We start from the raw sequence: 20730 nt of genomic DNA, 5'->3' as shown, positions 1-20730 counted from the left end.
GTGGATTACACTAGTTGGATGGTGGAGCTGAACTACTGCCATTAGTCCCCTGGAGCAGCTGTGCAGCTGGAGGTAGTCGAGAGATATTTTAAACAGTGAGTTGGTCCTGGAGGCAGGGTCCCTGATGATGCATGTAAGGGAGTGAGGATCAATTAGCCATAGTTTGAAAGGTGAATGGTGTAAATTCTACAGTCATCCTAAGTTAAAAGGAAAGGTGAGGTGACAAAAAGGTGAGGTGCTTAAGTTGTGTTTATTTTTGTGTGGTTGGTTTCCCATGGCTCTTTACAGTGAGGTTGTTGTATATAGGTGCTCTCAGGCTCTATGAATAGCCTGTTCAGTTTTAATAATAATAATAATAATAATAATTTATTTTATTTATAGGTGCCTTTCAAGGCACAAAAGGACACCTTACAGAGCACATTAATAACAAAACTCACAATATAAAATTAATAGAATATTACAGTACAATAAAACCATAATAAATACAATAATAATTTTAAATTTAAATTCATCAACTAAAATGTATATCAAACAGAATAAGCCAGCTTAAAAAGAAGTGTTTAAAGATGAGATATAAAGGTACAAAGAGAGTCAATTTTTCAAATATCTTGTGGGAGAGAGTTCCAGAGGCGAGGGAACGCTCGACTGAAAGCGCTGAACTCCATGGAAGTCAAGCGAGCAGGTGGTATAATAAAATTGATAGAGGAAGAAGACCTAAGAATACTGGAAGGAATGGAGATGTGAAGAAGATCAGAAAGATAAGGAGGTGCCAGATTATGGTAGAATCTTGTAAGTAATAAGCAGAATCTTTAAATCAATGCAGTATTTTTACAGGGAGCCAGTGAAGCTGCTGAAGGACAGGAGTAATACAATATAATGCAATTTATTTTTGTATAGCCCAAAATCACACAAGAAGTGCTGCAATGGGCTTTAACAGGCCCTGCCTCTTGATGACACCCCAGCCTTGACTCTCTAAGAAGACCACAAAAAACTCCCAAAAAAATAAACCCTTGTAGGAAAAAAAATCAAAGAAACCTTGGGAAAGGCAGTTCAAAGAGAGACCCCTTTCCATGTAGGTTGGGCGTGCAGTGGGTGTCAAAAAGAAGGGGGTCAATACAATACAGTACAATACTTAGAACAGAATAAATCCTCAATACAGTATAAAAATAAAAATTCTAGAAGTACGGAGTAGAATTTCACATTAGATGATATCATATAATATGATTTGGATTTGTTTTAAGTACTGGAGACCTCATTCATCAAGTTGCCTCCCCCACAAGGAAAAACTGCTGAAAAGATCCCTTGTAAGGAAAAAATGGATGAAACCTTGGGAAAGGCAGTTCAAAAAGAGACCCCTTTCCAGGTAGGTTGGGCATGCTGTGGTTGTCAAAAAGAAGGGGGTCAATACAATACAATATACATAACAGAACAAATCTTCATTACAGTATAAAAATAAATCTTTTACAATTAAGGAGCAGAATTTAACAGTAGATGATATCACATAATATGATTTGGATTTGTTTAGAGTCCTGGAGACCTCAGCCATCAAGCTGGCTCTCCCATTTGGCCATTTCACAGCTGATACAGTGCTGGGCCAGCTAATCCAATGAAAGGACCCCTCTACCCCACGATTCATGCAATCCTCCATCAGGGATGACTTTACCATAGGCAGGCAGAACAACTTGGCAGGTGGGCCGTTGCACCAAGTGCCACATTTGAGTACCAAGAAGAGAAACAGAATAGGTGAGAAGTTAGTAACAAATTATAATTATCATGTTACTTATGTTTTAGTGCTAATGACTTAACAACAGAGATGCAGTCTGTACAGTTAATCAGCAGCTCTAGTCAGCGTGTGCTAAACTGAAGTAGTGAGTCTTCAGCCAGGATTTAAAAGCTGTGACCGAAGGGGCATCTCTTATAGTAGCAGGCTGACCATTCCACAGTTTAGGGGCCCTGTAACTGAAAGTTCGACCTCCCACTGTTATTTTATTAATCCTTGGAATCATAAGCAGGCCATCATCTTGAGATCTTAATGTGCGCTCTGGTTTGTAAGTCATGATAAGTTCAGACAAGTAAGCCGGACCTTAGCCATTTAATGCTTTATATGTTAAAAGGATTTTGAAATCTGCCCTAAACTTAACTGGGAGCCAATGTAAGAATTTAAGAACTGGAGTTATGTGTTCGTATTTTCTTGTTCTTGTAATCACTTTTGCAGCAGCATTTTGGATTAACTGGAGGCTGTATAAAGAACAGTTTGAGCATCCAGTGAACACCGCATTGCAGTAGTCAATCCTACTAGAAATAAATGCATGAATTAATTTATCAGAATCCTGTTTATTTAGAAAGCGCCTTAATTTCCCAACATTTTTAAGCATGATTTGGACAACTTTGTAATATGCGCATTAAATGACATGCTAGAGTCAAAGATAACTCCTAGATTGCGGGCTGATTTAGTAAAATGAATGGTGATTCCAACCGAGTTAAATGATGACAAAATATTGTTGTGATTAGCATCATTCCCTCTGACAATTAACATCTCTGTTTTATCTGTATTTAAAGACAAGTCGTTCTCATCCATCCACTACTTTAATTCACTAACACAACTAATTAAAGACAACATCGGAGAAACTTCATTTGATCTAAATGAAAGGTCATGTGTTCAATGAAAGGGGGAGCTACAGCATTCTGAACCAATTGAAGCTTGTAAAGGAGTTTATGAGGTGGACCAGGAAACATAGAATTACAATTATCAATATGAGATGTAACCAGCGCATAAACAAGAATAGCAGTGCTGGTAGTTGAAAGAGATGGGTATTAATGGCTGATATTACGTAGATGGAAATATGGAGACTGAGTAATATTAATATGAATCCCTCAAATTTTAGGGGCCTGACTTGCCTCGAAAGCTTGCATATTGTAATCTTTTTAGTTAGCCAATAAAAGGTGTGATTTTGCTTGGCTTTTCTCTACAAGGTACTATCAAGAAAAACATATAAGATCTTAACCTAGGAAAAAGAAGAGATTAGAGAAATATCAATAGTCAAGTATGATTAACAGCCCATCAGTCGATCATTAGTGATTTTGACCAGGGATGTTTCTGTACTGTGAAATGAACGAAAGCCAGACTGAAATTGTTCAAACAAATGATTGTCATTAAGGTAAGATTGAACCTGCACAGCAAGTTTTTTTTTTCCAAGTGTTTTTGAAAGGAAAGGTAAATTAGAGATTGGACAATAGTTTTTTAGGTTGTAGGGATCCACACCACATTTGTTCAGAAGGTTTTGGATTTTCTAATAATACCAAGTATTTCCTCCACATTTGGGAGTTTAAAATTAGTAAGAAAAGAAGGGGGATCATAGAATGTTCCATGTAAAATTTTTTTTAGAAGAGGTCAACTTCTGGTGGATATTTCCAATCTTTATTTTAAAAAAGATCATAAAAGAGTTACATTGATGAGTGCAGTAGAATTGAAATGGAAGATTGCCGTAGTTGTTGTTTACAGTTGAAAATAAAGCCCTAGTATTCCCTTTAGTAGACCCAATTAGTGTTGTGTAATATGTATTTTATGCTGCAGACAAAGCATCCTTATAGTCATGCATATGTTCATTATTCATATTGTTATGGACAACAAAGTCTGTCTTTTTATAGAGGTGTATAAAGTTTTGAAGTAAAACAATAAATGTCTTTTTGTCTGAGAGGTCTCCAAATCAAGATATGTCTAGCTTAATTGCCACCTGCAGCAGTTAAATGCTGAAAAAAATGCTTGCACATAATGTAGTACTGTACTTTCCACAGTGTTTTTTCTTTATTTTGCATATTTTTTTTCTCACTATTTGCGCATGATGTTTTGTTTTGCAAGTTCTTTTGTGGTGCTATAAATTGAACAGTACCATGACTCATTACTAGCTGCATACATTTGTTAATGTACAAGTTTTTGTTCTACACATTTGCCAATGCTTCCACTTGTTGCTGCTTTTTTTTTCTGCACTCTTCAATTGTGCCATTGGTGCAGATCTATTATAGGATGTAGCTCTTATACATGGTGGAAGTCTCTCGCACTGTCCTTTGCAAATAGCCATGTAACAATACATAAATGTTAAGAACATTCCCTCAAGAATCCTTCTGAATGCATTATCAGTTGTTTAAAAATTATCACTAACATTTAGGAATGACTTTCTGGCACTGATAACGGCAAGTAATTTTGACCCATTATTGTAGTGCTATATGATTTCACTGAATACATCAAGGGTCATAGATTCATTCTGAGCTGATAGCATTCTTGCTTCTCTGTGTGGCCATCTTTATGATAAAGTATTTATGTTTATGTAAGGCATTGGTAAAGAAGGCTGCATTTAATCAAAAATGCCTTCAAAGGTTACGACCTATTTCTATTCCTATTAAAACAGAGCTTTGCCTTAATTAGTTATCAACATCCAACTAACAGTGTGTGGTTATTCTGCAATCTTCTAATCATAGATTTGTTTTTTGCCGTATTTTGTATACCCAGATGTCCCAGACAGCAGTCATTGTTAATGGTACACCCTTGTTGTATCACATTATATTTTTCCTTATACATGCTATTAGTACTGTGTCATTTTTTGTTTCAGACAATATCTGTCAAGCAAGCACTTCTGTAGTGTGTGGAAGTTTTCAATATCTTTAGGAATGAAGATATGGAACAAATAGATAAATCAATGGAAGTAGTGGATTATTACAGCTCAAGCCATAGCCATCTGTCTTTATTTTATCCATAGCTTGTGCCAGATAAGACACGCTTGCTCTCTTTTTTTTCCATTTGGAATGGTGTCTGAAAAAAATTGATGTACACTATTTGTGACCTGTTTCCTATTGCAGAGATATAATAGGAGCATGCATATTGATTTATTGTAAACTGCAATTATTGGCAGTATGAAATAGCTGTGTATATCTGTTATTTCATTTCTTTTCTAAATGTAGCCATAGTGTGAATTGTTGTCCACCTTCTTCATAGGCCTGTGATTCTGAGCTTTGGGAATTTGGGCAGCTAAAGGATAAATTCCATAAATGAAACTGCATTCATGCAACTAGTAAAATATTATTAAAGTGACTATTGATGATTCTTTATTCATATTTAATTTGGATATTATGTTTGAGTATAAAAACCTGACTGTGTAGTAAACAAGAAGTAAATTATGCTTTTATACATATATAAACATTGATAATCCTCTATTGTGTCCATTCATTTTTATGATAAATTTATTATAATATGCATTTATTGGTTTACTTATTAAATGATGTAATTGTGTTTGATTATCTTAATTCATTTTTTTTTTTAATTTTACTTGCATCACTTATTATGTTGCTGAATTGTATTTAATTGCTGCACAAATCTATGATGGAAACATGTTGGAAAGTATTACTGATTAACTACTTATCTGTGATGGAACAATTGGGATGCTATACAACCTTGTGGTAGCCTCTGTGTTTGTTTTGCAATTGAAATGGTATTATCTATCTAGAAAGGGATTGCCTATGATAACCCTTCTCTTTTTAATTGATAAGCTTTTCTTAAACTGGGTGTAGGGGTCGCAAATGCAAATACATGTCATTCACTAATGCCCTGTATGTCTTGTATCCCCTTAACTTTGTCTGCAAAGGACATAAATTCTGTTTGCTTTTTCTTTGTTCTTAGGAAACTTACACAGAGATAGCAGGTATGCAGCGTTTTGGAGCGTTCTACATGGATTACCTATACACAATGGAAAATAGCAGTGGCAAAGGTATTGTTTTATTTTCTTTTATGTTTGCCCTCCCTTGAATAACAGAAACAAAGACTTATTTACAACCACCTGGTCCTTGACCTTCTGTCCTTTTTTTTACCCCACATTTACCCCTGAGCTACCTGTCAAGATTATTTAATCTGTTCTGACACATATTTGACTTTCTTTTTTCAACATGTTGATTTTCTTGTCTGCATTTATACCTCTAAATGGTTCATAGTACCTTATATGCTCTGCTAAAACCAGTAATGCATTTATTTCATTAATGGTGCACTTTTACCTCTGGAGACTTTTTTTTGTAAATTTTGGGTAGTAAATTGTCTTGGATTTTTATTGATATTCTGATTATTAAGCATTTATTTTTTAAGACCATGTTGTTTGGTGTATGATGACAACAATAATTATTTTGTGGCAACGCATAAAGCACTCTATGAAAATATGCAAACCTTTAATTTTTCATGGAAAAAATTAAATAGATCTATGGGGCACGGTGGGACAGTATTTAACACTGTTGTGTGTTAGCTATACAATCCTTGGTTTAAATTCTGATGAGCTCAGTGTGTGTGTAAAACTTCTGCATTTTTCCCCCTGGTACTCAGTTTTTACTCCCACATTCCAAAATGTACATGTTTAGTTATTCAATACTCCTAAAACTGACCCAAAGTGTGAATGTGTGCGTGGTTCGATTCCTGCTTTAAGTCTAATGTTGTCATGGTTTTCTCCATCTTCACAAGCCCAAACAAGTGTAAAAATGGGTGAGTGACATTGAACAAAGCTTTTAATTCAGTAGCAGTATTGTGTCTTTTAGCAGCCGTAACAGCAGGCAGATTATTTGTATTGCTACCAGAAAGTCCTCTCTTTAAAACTTTTTTTTGCTTAGTCTTATTTTCAGAAACCCTTCACCTCCTTGTTCTCTTGCTTGAACAGCCCACTTTAAATGGTAGAATTTCGTTGCCGTTGAGGTGTATACTTAGTCTTAGCTATAAATTTTCTCCTGGCCACCTTCCTTTTAATGTCACTTGTTTTTTTTATTTGCTTTGCAATTGCTGAGGATTGAAATTGCACATCTGCTGCAGTTGTAGAGATGGATATCTTTACTTTCCTTTGGCAGTCCTATGTGAATTTTTCCTACTCTCTTGAATTATTTTAATGGGCATATACATCTTGGCATAGTCATCATTAACTTTAATTTCTTTAATTTATAGACTGTCCTATACCAATGGAGTTCAACTTTCATTAGATTGATGAGCATGTACAAAAGCTCTTCATGAAGCAATCTGAATAACATGATCTAGAACACTAACATGTATGGATAACATCAAACTGACTAGAAGTCTTAAAGTATATGAAGTAGTGGGGCTCAAACTTTTTGATTGGGTAACTTGGTGTCCAGTTATTTTAACACCACCTTGTGTAGGTTTCGGTTGCAGGCACCAGTTTATAGATATGTGGACTATTTTTGTGGAACATTTAAAGAACTAAAAAAGAGTTTACCAACCTCTGTCAGCTCTGTGTTGCATTTGCATGGCTTACATTCTGAAACTGATATGTTGACCTTTCAAAATCTGTAATCAGAAGAATTTTTGGGCCATCCTTTAAATTTGGTTTATTCATATACATTAGTTGCACACCTTGCAATAACTAAATGACCAGAAAAAGGGTTTCCATATTCAGTGCTACCCTATCCAAGTGAATGCTATATAAAGTTGTGGTAAGTACTAAACTATTTTTAATTATTTTATATTGCTATAATAGACTATAGTCTCATACTGTTGGTTGCGTAATGTACATGGAAGGGAATGAACATCAGTAGAAAGTCTTTTTCAATTTTTACACTGCCATAAACAGTACCGTTTGATGTCAGTGTATTATTGTACCCTGCAAGTTGCTTGTGGATCTAATCTTAGCAAAATAAAGAGATGGGCTTTCTAAGCTACATATAATTTGAAAGCGTATTTGTTTTGCTTGCAAATTTTTTTATTTGGATGGTTACCACCTTAAAATCTTAATATAGTCTTCAAAAGAACTAAGTTGCGTATTTTTTTTTAAAGTATCTTAAGCCCTTGTTTGTATTGTTTTCTTCACTCTGGTTTTTTTATTGCTTTCATTTGTTCTGTACTTTCTTTTAAGCCTTTCTTGTTTCTTGCTGAATGTCTTATTAGTGCAGCCAAAAATACTTTCAAGTTTGTGTCCTGGTGAGGAGCTAGTTGTTTTTTTTTCCACTACAAGCTAGAAAGGTCATGCAAATAGAAGTATAACTGATAATAGCTTCCTGTGAGAATGTTTGGCCTTTAAGATAGACATCTTCTGCCAATAGATATATCTTTTGTTAGCAGCAATGATATCTGTTCTGTTTTATTTTTCAGCATCAGTAGATTGCATAGGTGTCATCATTTAATTGATTTGGCAGTATTTAATGGTAATTTTTGTGAGGCAGAATATAGTTTGGCTTCATTTTGGTAAGATGCCCTTATGAAGACTAAAAAATAGTTTTGCAAATCATATAAAACTGCACTTCATCCTTTAAACATTCCTTTTCTTCTTGCTTGTTTTAACAGTGAGATTCCTATCACATCATGATTAAATCTAAATTAAAGCTAAACTTTGTTGGAGATTTTGTCTGTCTCAGCTGTCAGGCTAATTTCTAGATATCATTCCTATTTAATCTCTGCCACAGTGCTTATCCAAAATTTTTGAGAAAAATGCCTTCTAGTCAGTATTAACCTTTATGAGTAAGACTATCAAATAACATGAAAACAAATTAGATGATGTTGCCACAGGACTAAATAAACGTAAGGCAAACCTACTTTAAAGTAAAGAAACAGATTTTTTTCTTTACTTGTAAATACTAGCATTCATATTATCTGAAATATTTTTTACTTTTAATTTTTCAGTAGAATCTTAAATGTTACTTATGCATACTGAAAGTAGAACAACTGCATTGTATTTTCTCATTTCAGAAAATGAATTAATGGAATCTAGATTGAAAGGACTGGCATTTTCCTGTTTTAACTCCTAAGGCTTAATTACTTTGGAATTTTTTTTTCCTTTTTTATTAGTATTTACTGTAACTAAAATCCATAATTGGATTTTTATCACATATCTGCTTAATTATGAGTAAAATATTCTAAATCTTTCAAAATACTGTAATATTTATATTATAAATTAAAAATGTGAGCTTTGTAACACTGTTCTTTGCTTATAACATTTTAAACTGCCTACACAAGTAAATAATCTGCAGAAATTGGTAAATTTGCATTAGACCAGATTCTTCAATATGGATTAGGATGCTTTATTTCTCTTAGTTTGCAGGACCTATGTTTTGTATTTTAAAGTTATACTAAAAAAGAAAAATCTGTGCTTTATGCATTTCTAGAATCAAACCAAACACCATAGGTTTTATCAAAATATCCATCACAGGAAAGAAAAATTAAATAAATCAAAATCTGTTCTTGTCAGTTGTACACAAGCAGACGGAAGACAAGAACATTTACTATTTGCTTTGCTTTCCCATACCAGTATTATTTCTTAAGTGACGTTACCTTAAATCAGCCTCAAACAGCTGATTTTATTTTATTTAGTAGTGTGTTTTGTCTTTTTTTTAATCTGTCTTAAATTAATATTAATTACTTTTGTATTAAATATGCCATCCATCCATCCTCTTCCGCTTATCCAAGATCTGGTCACGGGGGCAGCAGCTTGAGCAGAGATACCCAGACTTCCCTCTCCCCAGCCACTTCTTCTAGCTCTTCCGGGAGAAGCCTGAGGCATTCCCAGGCCAGCCGAGAGACATAGTCACTCCAGCGTGTCCTGGGTCTTCCCCGGGGCCTCCTCCCGGTTAGACATGCCCGGAACATCTCACCAGGGAGGCATCCTGATCAGATGCCTGAGCCACCTCATCTGACTCCTCTGGCTCTACTCTGACCCCCTCCTGGAACACTGAGCTTCTCACCCTATCGTTAAGGGAAAGCCCAGACACCCCTTGGAGGAAACTCATTTTGGCCGCTTGTATTCGCAATCTGGTTCTTTCGATCACTACCCATAGCTCATGACCATAGGTGAGGATGGGAACATAGATTGACTGGTAAACTGAGAGCTTTGTCTTACAGCTCGGCTCCTTTTTCACCACGACACACCAATGCAGAGCCGGCATCACTGTGGACGCCACATCGATCCGCCTGTAGATCTCACGCTCCACTCCACTCTTCCCTCATGCTTTTGTTTATGTTTTTCCTTCAACTGTTTGTATTTATTCTGTATTTGCTGTTCAGCGCTCTGTGACTTCTTGTCTGTGAAGGGCGCTATATAAATAAACTACTACTACTACTACTACTACTACAAGACCCCGAGATACTTGAACTCGTCCACTTGGGGCAGGATCTCTCTTTCAACCCTGAGAGGGCACTCCACCCTTTACCGGCTGAGGACCATGGTCTCGGATTTGGAGGTGCTGATTCCCATCCCATCCGCTTCACACTCGGCTGCGAACCGATCCAGAGAGAGTTGAAGATCATGGCCTGATGAAGCAAGCAGGACAAAATCATCTGCAAAAAGCAATGACACAATCCTGAGTCCAGCAAACCAGACCCCTTCAACGCCCTGGCAGTGCCTAGAAATTCTGTCCATAAAAGTTATGAACAAAATCGGTGACAAAGGGCAGCCCTGGCGGAGTCCAACTCTCACTGGAAACAGGTTCGACTTACTGCCGGCAATGTGGATCAAGCTGTGACACCAATCGTACAGGGACCGATCAGCCCTTATCAGGGGGACCGGTACCCCATACTCTCGGAGTACCCCCTACAAGATTCCCCGAGGGACATGGTTGAACGCCTTTTCCAAGTCCACAAAACACATGTAGACTGGTTGGGCAAACTCCCATGCACCCTCCAGGACCCTGCTAAGGGTGTAGAGCTGGTCCACTGTTCCGCGACTAGGATGAAAACCACACTGTTCCTCCTGAATCCAAGGTTCGACTATCTGATGGACCCTCCTCTCCAGGACCCCTGAATAGACTTTTCCAGGGAGGCTGAGAAGTGTGATCCCTCTGTTGTTGGAACACACCCTCCGGTCCCCTTCTTAAAGAGGGGGACCACCACCCCCAGTCTGCCAATCCAGAGTGACTATCCCTGATGTCTATGCGATGTTGCAGAGGCTTGTTAACCAAGACAGTCCTACAACATCCAGATCCTTGAGGAACTCCGGGCATATTTCATCCACCCCTGGAGTCCCAGAGATGGGGGAGCCCACCTCCGAGTCTCCAGGCTCTGCTTCCTCATTGGAAGGCATATTAGTGGGATTGAGGAGGTCTTCAAAGTACTCCCCTCACCTACCCACAATGTCCCAAGTCGAGGTCAGCAGCGCACCATCCCCACCATATGCAGTGTTGACACTGCACTGCTTCCCCCTCCTGAGATGCTGGACGGTGGACCAGAATCTCCTTGAAGCCATCCGAAAGTCGTTCTCCATGGCCTCCCCAAACTCCTCCCATGCCCGAGTTTTTGCCTTAGCAACCACCGAAGCCGTGTTCCGCTTGGCCTGCCGGTACCTATCAGCTGCCTCCAGAGTCCCACAGGACTAAGGGGACCCTTTTTCAGGGGGGAGGGGCGCTGCCCTTCGATCTTTTTAAAGCCTATACAGCCGCTGTCCTTTTCGCTCCTTTGTGTCTCTGCTGCTCTCGTTGTGACACCTAACCGAATTGTGTTTTCTTTGAAATTAAACTTGTCGTTGCTTTAACAGTTCGGGTCCACAGATTCTCATAGCATATGTTCAATTATTGTGTAACTCTACGTTTTCTGCAGTGAATGTTGCGAATGCGAAAACACTTTTTCTGCTCTTTTCTTTTTATTTCTGACCTTGCTTTGTCCTGCTATTTTTTCAATTACACCTTGTCCTGATTATTTTCTTTATTTTTGTGCTAATGCGATCTTTTATTCGTTGACGTTTCATTTATAACATATTGTCCTTTATACGCTTTATATGCACTGTGACACCTGTATCTGTGTGTGCTGCTTCCCGTTACACTACTGATTGTTTTTTTGCCCATTCTCTTTCGTCTTGCGGTGTTTATTTGTCTTTCGTGATCTTAACGTGAAGATCATGTATCGTCTCCTAGTCATTCATTCCACAGGATTTTTTTTATAATAGAGAGATGCCATGCCTTATGGAAACAGTAGTACCTCAGCAGTGACACCAAGTTCACTGGACCAACAGAAAACATGCAACACGCATCATAACAAAACTAGACAGGTGCACAAACCTGGGCACCCTAACAGAGACACCACATCAGCACCCAGTCGAGCCACCCCCTGCAAACACAACAGCCTCCAGACGCCTCCCACAGCCCCCAACAAACGCCCGGACTCTGGAGGGAGGCACCTCTGACCACTCCTTCACACAAAATCTCTCCAGCCCAGTCAAACCCGACGGCCGCCGAGCATGGACAGCCCGCCCCAAACCATCCCGCAGACTGCCGACGACACCCAAGCCAGGGGACCGCGACTGCCACCCCAGAACACTGCACCCCTCCCCCCGCACGAAAGCCCCTGCAGTCCCCGTACTAAATTAAGTATCATTTATGGGTTACTGGCAGCATTAGAAATGTTAAATGTATTGTAATGTAATAGCACAAGTCACTATTTTGCAAGTAACAAGTAACTTTCAAGTTTTTACATCCAAGTCCCAGTTCAAATCCCAAGTCAGAATGGGTAGGTCGCGAGTCAAGTCTTAAACCAGTCATAATGTGTTTTGCATCAGAACTAATGCATAGATCACAAATGGTTTTTAAACATTTTTTACATTTATAAACTATCTACTCAATGTTAATACAAGGATCCACGGAAAAGATGAAAATGTAGTGCAGATGCACATCTCTATATATCTATAAATCCAACTTCTGTCTGTTTGTATGTCTGTCTTCTTCTCATGAGACAGCTACTTAATGGATTTAGATTAGGTTTTTTTTCTGTAATTTGCTTGAACATTGCAGTTGATTTTGCGACTTCTCTCATTACGCTAAGCATCATAGTTCGCTTGCGATACTGATTTATTTGCACAAATCCAAGAGGCAGGCTGCGTGCCAGGGGGGATGGAGCCCTCCTCTCTCATGCTCCAGCCTCTATTCAAATTGCTCTTCCTCTCACCACGTGTTGGAGTGCACCTTGCTTCTGCTTAGCTAGCAATACCTGTTTGTTCAACAGACATTATCACCTACAGATTGTTAAGGAGTAACATTTGACGTTTTTGAGAGAGATCAGAGGTACGTGTTTTAGAGGTTGGCTGCTGTTTTCCAGAGATGTGGGGGAAGCTCTCCTGTCAAAGCTGAACACAATCAGATACAGTACCAACGTTTGACGTTAGAGCGTACCTATTGTACCTTCCACTTGACCAGAATTACATTTTTAAAAAGTTTTTATTTCATTTTAAAGTTTGTCCTGTTTTACTACTGTGTGGGCGGAGCCACAGGGGATAGCTAGTGTCATATAAAACAATTCTCAATGTGCCACTGAATGTGAGAATACAAGTAGGGCAAAAAAATTTGCAGATCTGTCGATTTCCCATGAAAATAAATATATTTTTATCAAAAGGTTTTAAATAATATGACCCCTACCCAGCAGAAACTCAGCCATTTTTTAATTCTCAAAAAAAAAAACAGGACAAAAAATATAATTGTTTATGTCTAATAATTATGACACAGATAACACAAGTTATGTTTGGTGGTAATAGAGACTCATCCATCCTTCTATGTCCTTAACATTTATCCAGGGCAAAGGTTGCAAGGCAGCTGAAGTTTATCTCGCCAATCATAGAGTCCATGGCTGAAACAACACCTGAACATGGTGCCATTCCATCGCAGGGTGAAAACAAACACACAGGCCAATTTCAGCAATGTCAAATCATATATACTACATGTCCATTTACTGTGAAAGGAAACTCACACAGGCTTGCGGAAATCATTTAAGCTTCACCCAGGGAGCATTGGGGATTTGAGCCATCGTCTCCATTCTGTGAAGCAAAAACAACATTTATTTATATAGCACATTATCATACAAATAATGTAGCTCAAAGTGTTTTACATGATGAAGAAAGAGAAAAATAAAGACAAAGTAAGAATTAAAATAAGAGAACACTAATTAACATAGAATAAAAGTAAGGTCCGATGGCCAGGAAGGACAGAAAAAACAAAAAAAAAAACTCCAGATGGCTGGATAAAAAATAAAATCTGCAGGGGTTCCAGGCCATGAGACCGCCCACTGAGCATTCTACCTAACATAAATGATCAGTCCTCATTTTATTCAGGGTTCTCGTGGAAGGACTTGATGATGACGGTGGTCACTTGGACTTCTGGCCTTTAATCCGTCAATGTAGGGACATCATAATGCTTTGATTAGGTGATGGTGGTGCAGGTTGCCACCACAGAAAACCGGAAAAAGAGCAGAAGAGAGAGTAGGGGTTAGTACGGATTTTGGAGCCACCATGAATAGTAATGATAATTAATTGAACATACAGAGCATCAGGATTTAACCAAGATGAAGCTATGGGAAAGCCATGTTAAAGTAATGTGTTTTCAGCAGTGTTTTAAAGTGCTCCTCTGTATTAGCCTGACGAATTCCTATTGGCAGGCTATTCCAGATTTTAGGTGCATAACAGCAGAAGACCGCCTCTGCACTTCTTTTAAGTTTAGCTCTTGGAATTCTAAGCAGACACTCATTTGAAGATCTAAGGTTACGATTTGGAATATAAGGTGTCAGACATTCCGATATATAAGATGGAGCGAGATTATTTAAGGCTTTGTAAACCATAAGCAGTATTTTAAAGTTAATTCTGAATGACATAGGTACCAGTGTAGTGACATCAAAACTGGAGAAATTTGCTCAGATTTTCTTTTCCTAGTTAGGATTCTAGCAGCTAATTCCACACTAGTTGCAAAAGATTTATGTCTTTTTTGGGTAGTCCTGAAAGGAGTGCGTTACAGTAATCTAGTCGACTGACAACAAAAGCGTGAAGAAATTTCTCAGCATCTTTCAATGATATTAGAGGTCTAACTTTTGCTATACAGTATTTCTTAAATGAAAAAATGCTGTCCTAGTCATCTGATTAATATGCGAATTAAAATTCAGGTCATAGTCAACAGTTACCCCTAAATTCTTTACCTCCATCTTGACTTTTAATCCTAATGCATCAAATTTATTTCTAATAACTTCATTATATCCGCTATTACCAATCACTAAAATTTCTGTTTTCTCTTTATTTAGCTTGAGAAAATGATTACTCATCCATTTAGAAATACAAGTAAGACATTGTGTTAGTGAAACAAAAGAGTCGGGGTCATCAGGTGCTATTGATAAATACAGCTGCGTGTCATCAGCGTAGCTGTGGTAGCTCACGTTATGCCCAGAGAACAGCACTACTACTGTCACTGTGCCGCCCAAATTTAGAGATAATGATTGAACACAATGGAAATTACAGTAAGTAGGAGTAATAAATAATAAATCGGACGTATCAAAACAAAATCAGTGAAAGTAACATGATGGAAACTACTGTAAGCAGGAATAATAAATCATAATACACAGTTGTATTATAAAAACTGTAAAGAGTAATAATTAAATAAAGCAATGCAATAAAAAAAATTTAAATATAATTATTGGAGACCGTACATCTACTGTATAGTAATTGTCAAGAAATAATAAAGCTGATACATGCAAAATAAATTCCTTCTATTGGAAAATTTAAGGACCATACATGTCAATATAATTGATAATTATGTAAATATATATGTACATTATTATGTATATTTTATGTGTATATATGTATATAGTAAGAAGTTTACAAATTCTCAGTCGGAAATTCCCGTAGATACTGGTGGTGTAACAAATTCAGAAATGATCAACTTCAGATAAATACATTGAGGATTTGAGGGCCCATGATGAGTCCTCTCTCTCTCTCTATATATATATATATATATATATATATTAAAATTACTTGTATTGTCCTTCAGTTTTTCTATTATATATGTTTCCCTTTGTATTTGTCATTCACTTTATACATTTTTTTAAAACTGTATTCTGATTAATATATGTAAATATTTTATGTGTAATTATTATAATTAAATGTATAATTATCAAAGTCTCTATCTATCTATATATATATATATATATATATATATATATACTGTGTATATATATATATATATATATATATATATATATATATATATATACCTGTGTATATGTGTATATATATATATATATATATATATATATATATATATATATATATATATATATATATATATACACAGTTATGCTTGAAAGTTTGTGAACCCTTTAGAATTTTCTATATTTCTGCATAAATATGACCTAAAACATCATCAGATTTTCACTCGTCCTAAAAGTAGATAAAGAGAAACCAGTTAAACAAATGAGACAAAAATATTATACTTGGTGATTTATTTATTGAGGAGAATGATCGAATATTACATATTTGTGAGTGGCAAAAGTATGTGAACCTCTAGGATTAGTAGTTAGTTTGAAGGTGAAATTAGAGTCAGGTGTTTCAATCAATGGGATGACAATCAGGTGTGAGTGGGCACCCGGTGTTATTTAAACTACAGGGATCTATCAAAGTCTGCTCTTCACAACACATGTTTGTGGAAGTGTATCATGGCACTAATAAAGGAGATTTCTGAGGACCTCAGAAAAGAGTTGTTGATGCTGATCAGGCTGGAAAACCTTACAAAACCATCTCTAAAGAGTTGGACTCCACCAGTCCACAGTCAGACAGATTGTGTACAAATGAAGGAAATTCAAGACCATTGTTACTCTCCCCAGGAGTGGTCGACCAACAAAGATCACTCCAAGAGCAAGGCGTGTAATAGTCGTCGAGGTCACAAAGGACCCCAGAGTAACTTCTAGGCAACTGAAGGCCTCTCTCACATTGGCTAATGTTCATGTTCATGAGTCCACTATTAGGAGAACACTGAACAACAATGGTGTGCATTGCAGGGTTGCAAGGAGAAAGCCACTGCTCTTCAAAAAAAACATTGCTGCTCATCTGCAGTTTGCTAAAGATCACATGGACAAACCAGAAGGCTATTGGAAGAATGTTTTGTGGGCGGATTAGATCAAAATAGAACTTTTTCATTTAATTGAAAGCGTTATGTTTGGAGAAAGGAAAACACTGCATTCCAGCATAAGAACCTTATCCCATCTGTGAAACATGGTGGTGGTAGTATCATGGTTTGGGCCTGTTTTGCTGCATCTGGGCCAGGACAACGTGCCTTCATTGATGGAACAATGAATTATGAATGATATCAGAGAATTCTAAAGGAAAATATCAGGACATCTGTCCATAAACTGAATCTCAAGAAAAGGTGGGTCATGCAGCAAGACAATGACCCTAAGCACACAAGTCGTTCTACCAAAGAATGGTTAAAGAAGAGTAAAGTAAATGTTTTGTAATGGCCAATTAAATTTCTGATCATAATCCAATCGAAATGTTATGGAAGGACCTGAAGCGAGCAGTTAATGTGAGGAAACCCACCAACATCCCGGAGTTGAAGTTGCTCTGTACAGAGGAATGGGCTAAAATTCCTCTAAGCCGGTGTTTAGGAATGATCAAATGTTACCAGAAACGTTTAGTTGCAGTTAGTGCTGCAAAGGGGGGTCACACCAGATACTAAAAGCAAAGGTTCACATACTTATACTTTGGCCACTCACAAATATGTAATATTCGATCATTTTCCTTAATAAATAAATGACCACGTTTTAATATTTTTGTCTCATTTGTTTAACTGGTTTCTCTTTATCTACTTTTAGGACTTAAGTGAAAATCTAATGATGTTTTAGGTCATATTTTTACAGAAATATAGAAAATTTTAAAGAGTTCACAAACGTTCAAACTTGCACAACTGTATACAGCCTTTGATAACTAATTTCTATTATATACTTTTTTGTTTGATTATTTTTATTTAATTATTACTCTTTTCATTTTAATATGCTATAAGTGTGAGTTTTCATTTATTATTTCCATTTGTTACTAATGTAACTCCCTTTGTGGTATTTTCAATCATTATCTCTGCCCCCATCACACATACAATTTGTGTTCTTTTTTTATTTATGTTTTAGTTATTAGTATATTTATATTAAGTCAGTTAATATTTTTTTGTTTTTATAAATATTCTTAATCTTGCACTTTAGCAGCAATCCACAATTGTAGCTCTTCTCAATTTCTGCTGGTTTTGATGTAATATTGTAGGGCAGCATAGAGTTGATAATTTAAGCAAGAAAAGCATGAACTTCAAGAGCAACAGTAAGTTAAAGAATCATTTTATTTATTTTAGTAAAATTGAAAGTCTTTTCCTTACTGAGCACGAAGGGAAAAAATTAAGAGGGTGATCATACTCTGTGCTTCCCATTGGTTTACTGGTGAATGTAGGAACAGTCATGGAAACAAATGTCTTTTAGTAATTTTAATGTTTTTAGCTTTATTTAGGACAAATTAACAAGTGCTTAATCTAACCCATGTCGTCTACTCACATCTTGGCACAAGAAAAATTGTGCACATACAGAAAAAGATACCGACTTGGAATGTTGTTTTATCCTAACTGACCATTAGGGTTTGAGCACAGTTTTGACAATATTCAGACACACGCTTGCCCGAATAGCTATTTCTTAACAGCCACACAGCCTTGTGCATGCAACAAATGCAAGTATAATAACATTTATTTCTATAATGCATCAAATCAACAGTAGTCATTTGTAAAGTTAAGCTGCTTGTCATTTCACAATTACTGACCTATGGTTTAGCTAAGTGTTACGTATCATTGCTTAGTGCACAAATGAGCTAAGGTTGGACGTCAGTTCTTTAGGAGTCACAAGGCGGAAGTCGAAGTCCAAATAAAAGGCATTGCTGTTCAAATTCAAATTCTATTTGATTTTTTTGAGTCAAGTTCGAAGTCATCAAAATGTGTTACTCAAGTCTGACTCTTCAGTCTCCTTCTCTGTATAAAAGTAATAAAATACTATGTTTAACTTTCTGACTGCTCTCTTGGTGTGTAACAACAAAATTGACATATTCTTTATTTTAAAATATGGCTAATAATATTTTTGGCATTTTTTTTCAGATTCTATTAAGTTTTCTATGAATTTTAAACTTTTGAAAGAAATGCTTATAAATGTATTTGAACATTGTATTAAATACTGCTTCTTTATTAAATGTATTTTAGGCATTGGGGTCCAGCTGGATTATTCTTTAATTAACAAAGATGACGATCAATCTGTCATTCAAGAGACGTCTGTCAAGCGACTTGTTGTTGGACTTATGGATCTCCGGCTTGATAGCAGTGCTGTCCACAGAATATTAAAAATGGTAGCCTGCGGTCTGGAACATGAATATGAACCATACAGTAGAGCTAAGTCAGGTTTGTGCTTTCCTTAAGCTCATCTATTTGTTTTCACAAGCCCCTATTGCAAGTCTGTAATACCAAAATAACAAATGTTCATTCAAGGAATGATCTTCTATTCTTGCACTTTTTGAAAAAGTGTCTTTGAAATTGAAAAGGCAAATACTTCATGAAAAACAGATTCCAAAGGTCTCAATCTGTTTTTCCTAAAGTATTTGCCTTTTCAATTTCAAAGACACTTTTTCAAAAAGTGCAAGAATAGAAGATCATTCCTTGAATGAAGATCTGGTATTTTTTGTTTAACCACACTGATGTCAAATAAAAGCACCTGAAAACTGGTACACCTCTTATGAGTTAAGTGTAAGTGAAACATTGATGTAAAAAAGATCAGTTCATTAAAGTGCACTGAAAGATCCAGTCAGCACAGTTAATTTCATGTATCATTTCAGTGTTTTTACCTGTTAAGTGGAACAAAAAAGGTATTGTATATTGTTCAGTATAAGTTTATATTGTTAATGAATGCAATAAATACGTATTAAAATCTAAAGCTCAACATACACAAGTGAAACACTTTATCCTGAAACAGACTAGCACAACACTTTTGAAATTATGTTTCTTCCAGAAATGAGTAAAACTAATCTATTGTGCAGTTACCAAACTGCATATCTCATGTTTTGAGTACTGGAAATTTGCCTCAGATCATTTGTACGTATTTGGTATTTTTGTCTCTCTCTCTGGCCGTCTTTTCATAATGTAGCCATTTATTTAATCAAATAATTTATTTGTTTAGTTTTATTTGAATATTGTACACATGGGCTGAATTTAGGAAATAGATAGATAGATTGATACTTTATTAATCCCAAGGGGAAATTCAAATAATCCAGCAGCAGTATACTGATACACAAAAAAAAAAAAACAATATTAAATATTATTAAATACTTATGTTAGTCTATACTCAGAGGTACTCAAGAATAAGCATGCACCAGTAGAGCAAGGCTGAAAAAGGGCTCCGGCATGTCCCAATACCTTTATATGCAGATTATGTTTAATTGAGCCACTAAGTGTGGTAATTATGCATTGAAGTCATTATTCTGAATTATGAATTGAAAACTGCATTGACTATTTAGTAATAAACAAAATCATTTACATAATGGATTGAATAAAGTTGTTCTTAACTATGGATTGTTCACACATTTACGAAGGACATGATGAAAAGAGTGAGGTAGTTAATGTAGAAAAGCTACCCCATGATTCGATAAAGGCTCATGTGCAATGAAGAGTGATTATAGAGTCATTATAAAATATATTGAATTCTTTTCATGAATCCCACCAGCAGTTTGTTTTTTCACAGTTATTGTTAAATATTACAAACATTTTAAAATTATTAAAATAATTGTAATAATCTCTTAAGAGTGTCATAGTATTAACCTATCAGTCTTACTGATGGATGTTATGTGTATATATGCTATGTTGTACATTACCTCAATCTTTTGAGCTCCATTACTTTACCTTTACAGCATGCTATTTTAGTCTTACTAATCAAGAATCTTGGTTTATTGCATTGCCATTTGT

At 36.2% G+C, this 20730-nt stretch overlaps 1 protein-coding gene across 1 annotated transcript in view; it reads left to right on the top strand.

Moving 5' to 3' along the window:
• LOC120516042 (vacuolar protein sorting-associated protein 13B-like) overlaps window positions 1–20730 on the top strand; it is a 614714-nt gene that overhangs the window by 162603 nt on the left and 431381 nt on the right. Inside the window, exons 12-13 of the mRNA XM_039737477.1 lie at window positions 5672–5759; window positions 18982–19176. Coding sequence (XP_039593411.1) covers window positions 5672–5759; window positions 18982–19176 — 283 coding nt within the window. The remainder of the gene's footprint in view (window positions 1–5671; window positions 5760–18981; window positions 19177–20730) is intronic.

This window comes from Polypterus senegalus, chromosome 15, assembly GCF_016835505.1.
Source record: "Polypterus senegalus isolate Bchr_013 chromosome 15, ASM1683550v1, whole genome shotgun sequence".
Lineage (NCBI taxonomy): Eukaryota > Metazoa > Chordata > Cladistia > Polypteriformes > Polypteridae > Polypterus > Polypterus senegalus.
Note: the sequence above shows the minus strand (reverse complement) of the source record. Positions and strands in the feature narration are given on the sequence as shown.